Source organism: Culex pipiens, unplaced genomic scaffold (genome assembly GCF_016801865.2).
Source record: "Culex pipiens pallens isolate TS unplaced genomic scaffold, TS_CPP_V2 Cpp_Un0001, whole genome shotgun sequence".
In the NCBI taxonomy this organism is placed as follows: Eukaryota; Metazoa; Arthropoda; class Insecta; order Diptera; family Culicidae; genus Culex; species Culex pipiens.
This window is the reverse complement of record NW_026292818.1, coordinates 1,285,328-1,291,327: the sequence shown is the minus strand read 5'-3', so window position 1 is coordinate 1,291,327 and position 6,000 is coordinate 1,285,328. Positions and strand designations below refer to the sequence as shown.

The 6,000-nt window shown below is 41.0% G+C and overlaps 1 protein-coding gene across 2 annotated transcripts in view; it reads right to left on the bottom strand.

The window, feature by feature from the left end:
* Nucleotides 1–340: 340 nt before the first annotated feature.
* Nucleotides 341–6,000, bottom strand: part of LOC120417818 (serine-rich adhesin for platelets-like) — a 181,588-nt gene continuing 175,928 nt past the window's right edge. For both annotated transcript variants that reach the window (XM_052711331.1, XM_039580029.2), the window contains exon 5: nt 341–1,877. In XM_052711331.1, coding sequence (XP_052567291.1) covers nt 399–1,877 — 1,479 coding nt within the window. In that variant the 3' untranslated portion in view covers nt 341–398. The remainder of the gene's footprint in view (nt 1,878–6,000) is intronic.

Here is a 6,000-nt window from a genome sequence, read left to right as displayed (position 1 = left end):
TAATCAATATGAATCATTACACTATTGACAGTTCAAATGTATTGAAATAAATAGAAAAATTACATCGAAATTTAACTCAATTGTTATATGTTTATAAGAAATAGATGACAAAATGAACAATCGATTTTCCTCAAGAGTAATCACCAAGTAATTTGAAGCACCTTGCGTCCCCACTAAAACGTTGCCCTTTCATTCACTTCAATGGAGACGCATGCTCTTTCGTAACAGTGTAACAGTGTCAGTCAAACTCTACTCCCGTCATCGTCTCTTGGAAGTGTCTCGTCACTAAACTTGCTTTTTTTGCTGGACGGATCGATGGGTGAAGAAGTAGAACGAAGGATTCTCTAGAGGGGCGGGGGTCGTCAACAACAGTGTGTAACAGTAACAAACAGTCGCAACTAGAACAGCGTCTCCTTGGACCACTTCCGCGAGGGACCGGGCACGCACGGATCCACCGGCGACAGCGGCGACTGCGAGCTGTCCTCGTCGATCGTCAGTATCGGGAGCTCGAGAATCACAGAGGGGCTTTTGATGTGGTGGTGATGCTGGCTATGGTTTTTAATTATAACATTAACTTCAACGCATTTATTATTAGTGTCCGGGTCGCGTTCGACCTGCTTTTGATTGCTATTATCGTCGTTTTTGCTCTTACTGCTAGTGTGGTGATGTTTGCTGTTTTTACTGCTAGTGCTAGTGTTATTGTTGTCCTTACTGTTATGACTAACGGCGATGGTGGTGGCGGCGCTAGAGCTGACACTGCTAGGGGGATTGACCACCGTCGTCGCGGTGGACCGCGGGGACGGTGACCGGTCCCGGCTGTTGCTGCTGCTGTCATTTTGTTGCTGTCTTTCGATGATTGCTTTGGTTTCGATTCTAGTCACTAGGTTGTTGCCCCGGCTGTTGTCCGGTTTCAGCTTCGATCTATTTGAAAGACTACTTAAACAACTAGTATCATTTGGTTTTTCGATATCGACATAAATACTATCACTGGCACGAACTCCACCACCACCACCACTGCTACTGCTAGCACCTGTCTGCTGCTGCTGCTGATTGCTAGGACCGGCCACCGCCGGCCTGGAACGCTGAACCTGCTGAACCTCCTCCTCCTCGTCATCTGGAATACTCAGCTCGTCGCTGTCCGTGCTGAACTGCTGCAGATCTTCGTCGGTGTCCGCACAGCTCTCGTCAAACACCGAGTCCGACCCGCAACTCCGCTGGTCACTGTCGGGACCATCTGCCGACGACATCTTGAAGGAACTTAGCGACGCCAACGGGGCACGCCGAACTCCGGAACCGCTGGCCACCCCCACAATCCCCACCGCCACCGGATTCCGATGGTTCGCTATACTAACCTCGTCCACCCTGCTGCTACTGCTGTGATAGTTCTTATGCCTCAGCGACCTCACCTGTCCCAACTCGACATCCGTCTCCACCGGATACTCCGATATGCAGTCGATCGAACTCTCGTCGTACAGCTGATACTGGTGCCTTCTACTACTCCCACTTCCCCCAATCCCACTAAACAACTCCCTCGCACACAAACTACCCGTCGTCGTCGTCGCAGTCGTCGTCCCACGGTGCGCCACTCTCTCGCTTGGACACGGTGAACTCTTCGGCGTTGCCTCGATGATGTTGATGCCCGGGTAGAACGCGTCCCAGTCGGCGCAGGTCGCCCCCGCAGCCGAGGCCGCCGCAGAAGCCGTTCCGCCGCCACAGTACGGTCCGCCGTTACTTCGGGGATCGTCACGGCTCTGTTGGCGCGACGGAGATCGCGACAGCGAGGACAAACCCAGCGTGATGGCCGAGCAGCGTCGCTCCAGGAAGGAACTCTCCGTGCTGCAGCAGGTCATCGCGCTGCTGCGGCGGGACTCCGTCCCCTGGCGGGAAGAGAGGGAGGGGTTTCGTTAAGTTTTGAATTGTTGCTGTAATTACAACAAATGGTTAATCAATTTAACTTATGATTTCTTTGCATTTATTGAAAGATTTATTGATATTTCTGTTCTTAAATACTGTTTTTTTTTCTTCAAATACTAAAAATGAGTATGATTTGGGTAATTCTCCGCCAACTCACACAGCAGTTGCCCCGACCCCTCTTCGATTTGCGTGAAACTTTGTCCTAAGGAGTAACTTTTGTCCCTGATCACGAATCCGAGGTCCGTTTTTTGATATCTCGTGACGGAGGGGCGGTACGACCCCTTCCATTTTTGAACATGCGAAAAAAGAGGTGTTTTTCAATAATTTGCAGCCAGAAACGGTGATGAGATAGAAATTTGGTGTCAAGAGGACTTTTATGTAAAATTAGACGCCCGATTTGATGGCGTACTCAGAATTTCGAAAAAACGTATTTTTCATCGAAAAAAACACTAAAAAAGTTTTAAAAATTCTCCCATTTTCCGTTACTCGACTGTAAAAATTTTTGGAACATGTAATTTTATGGGAAATTTAATGTACTTTTCGAATCTACATTGACCCAGAAGGGTCATTTTTTCATTTAGAACAAAATTTTTCATTTTAAAATTTCGTGTTTTTTCTAACTTTGCAGGGTTATTTTTTAGAGTGTAACAATATTCTACAAAGTTGTAGAACAGACAATTACAAAAAAATTGATATATAGACATTAGGGTGGTCCAAATCCGGACTTTTTTGGGGCTACCCCCTGAAATCAAAGATTGACCCATCACTAGGCTAAATTCCAAATTTGAGCTCATTCTGACCACGGGAAACCCTCCCTCCAATCGCTTAAAGTTTGTATGGGAAAAATCGTCAAAATGTATGGAGAAAAGCAACTGTTTTACTTTTTTACCTGTGGAAGGCGCCATAATTATCCGATTCTTACCATTTCTCAAATGTAGAACCTTCATTAAATTTAGAACAACTTTCCCGAAGACACAATATTTTTAGGATTTTTTCCCGCGAAGTTATTAGCGCCCAAAACTGGCCATTTTTGCGCGGCCAGCTGTAAGGGGCTACCTAACAACGATGTTTATTTCCAATTCGTACACGCACGTGCTCTCTCTCAGGTTCAAACTCTCTCACTAGCTTGCTCGCCTGCCTGCCTGCCTGTTTACCTACAAGCGCGCGCTGTTTCTCTGCTTGGACTTTTGTCGTCGTCGTCGTTTTCGTTTGCTATCCGCTGCGCTGCATTTCTGGCATTTTTATTATAATTTTCAACTAAAATAGCAGGATTGTTTTGAGATATATTTAGCATATAATTTCTTAAATTATGTCAAAAATAAAAAAAACTGCGCTGAAAAAAATAGTTTAAAGAAAAGACAGCTTAGGCTCAATTAAAAAAATACAGCAAATGTCATGAGAACAGGGTTTGTTTGTTTTTCCAAGCACTACACGCAGTTTTTCGTATATGCTAAAGAAACATGATAATGATTCAATTATTTGAAAAAAATCTTCAGGTAATACAAATGTTGTTCCTTTAGGTAGTTTGCTTTAACAAAAATATACTTTAGTACAAATCAGAACAAATCAAGGCAATTTTACAATTATTGCTGCAAATTTTCATTCATACTCTCTAAAATTATTTTTTTATTCTTTCTGGAAATTTCTTTCTGTGTTCCTAGACCACCTGCAACAAATATTGCAACTGTTTATCATTTTTTGTCAGTTTACCTGTAAATTTTTCGTTTCAGGAAACATCTCTTTCTGCACAATCGTTAACAACCTTCAGATCTTGCAGTTGCGGCCTTCCTTTAAGATACTCTTTTGGATTCAGTTTTTAAAAAAATCTAAAGAAAATTCCTTCCTTTTTTATCTAAAAAATACTTCATGGTATTTCTTGTAACAAAAGCAGATAAATTAAAATCCAAAACGTTTGCAATTAGGTTTGGATCAGAACAGATGACGATTCATGGATGAACTAATTCATCAAATTTGTATTCTCTCTCACACGCTCTTATAATATGATATCTATTGTTGTGTTTTTTTTTTCGTTTTGTTGTTCACATATTACATTTGATTTTATATCTCAATACAAACCGACTATTTTTGTTGAAAATTATAATAAACATGCCAGGAACGCAGCGCAGCGGACGGCAAACGAAAACGACGACGACGACAAAAGTTCAAGCAGAGAAACTGCGCGCGTGCTTGTAAGTAAACAGGCAGGCAGGCAGGCAGGCGAGCAGCTCGTGAGAGAGTGAACCTGAGAGAGAGCACGTGCGTGTACGAATTGGAAATAAACATCGTTGTTAGGTAGCCCCTTACAGCTGGCCGCGCAAAAATGGTCAGTTTTGGGCGCTAATAACTTCGCGGGAAAAAATCCTAAAAATATTGTGTCTTCGGGAAAGTTGTTCTAAATTTAATGAAGGTTCTACATTTGAGAAATGGTAAGAATCGGATAATTATGGCGCCTTCCACAGGTAAAAAAGTAAAACAGTTGCTTTTCTCCATACATTTTGACGATTTTTCCCATACAAACTTTAAGCGATTGGAGGGAGGGTTTCCCGTGGTCAGAATGAGCTCAAATTTGGAATTTAGCCTAGTGATGGGTCAATCTTTGATTTCAGGGGGTAGCCCCAAAAAAGTCCGGATTTGGACCACCCTAATAGACATAAGGGGTTTGCTTATAAACATCACGAGTTATCGCGATTTTACGAAAAAAAGTTTTGAAAAAGTTACTTTTTGCGTTTCTCTTTGTTTCGTCGTCCGTGTCTGTCGCGGATGACCAAGAACGGCCATGATCTGGTGTCTTTCGCAAAGTTGAGGACTATTCAGGATAAAATAGGTACAATTTTTTTCCGATTTTAATTTTTTTTGCACACAAAAAAAAAATTCCCGAAATCCGTATTTTTGATTTTGATAGAAACTTTAGTTAGAACAAGTTTTTTTACTTCAGTTTTTAATAAAAAATCAAATCAAATTTGCAATCGAAAAGTACTTTACCGATTTTTTTGATAAAGTCTAGGATAAAGATTTAGCCACTAAAGTTTAATTTTAACTGAAAAATCCAGTTTTTCAATATTTTGAATAGTAACAATACATTCAATATAACGCGCATTTGAAATATTAGTCATGATTCCAAGATTTTCTAAATATCTTTTTTCGAAATGTTTCACAAATGTTTCAAATTTGAACATTGAAATTTAGACCATTAGTTGCTGAGATATTGGCCTTAGAAAATGAGGGAAATGTATGGATGCGACTTGAAAAACTTCAATTTTCATGTTTCTTTTTCTTATATTCGCTTTATTTTAACAACAAGAGGTCCAACCTTCAAAGTGTCTCAGGCAATTTTATTGGAAATTTTCTGGATTATTCGAAAAAATACCTCCAAAGTTTTGACAATTTTATTAGAAATTTTCTGAACTTTGTAACCTGCCTGCTGCAGTTTACCATCGCAACAGTAGAAGTCTGCGAATAACAAGAAGAGTGCCCTAAGCCATCCCAATCAGGGCAAAATTTGATCTTTTGTCTTCTAGAATTTTTTATAAAACCACTACACTTACAACACAAACAAGAAGCCAAGAACCATCATCATCATCATCGATCGCGGCTTCCCAGCAGCCGATCGATGCTGATTGCGCGTTTACTCTCGCGAGCGCGTAATCTCCCAGTGAACTGCACGCACATATGGAACACATGCACATGATATTGGGCAATTTAAAAATCGAAGGCCGATCATTGATTGATTACCCTAGCACGTGAGCACATTTAGCACAAACACAGAAATCATGTCTCATGTAAAACCACTTCAACAAACCGGACCAACATCAACCATGCCAGCATCAAACTAATTTCCCGAGGGGGGAAATCAAGTCGAGCAGCCACCCTGGCGACGCCCCCCCGAGCAGACGGAAATAACTTGGGAATAACATTTTTTGATATTTGAAAATACTAGGCCAATAACATTTTCTGTTATTCATAACAAGATTTGTTATTCGCCGTTATGATTTTTTTGTTATTAAATTGTTATTGTAATAACAGACTAATAACATTTTGAGTTATTTTTCGAACAAATCTTTGTTATTATTATTTGTTATTTTAACA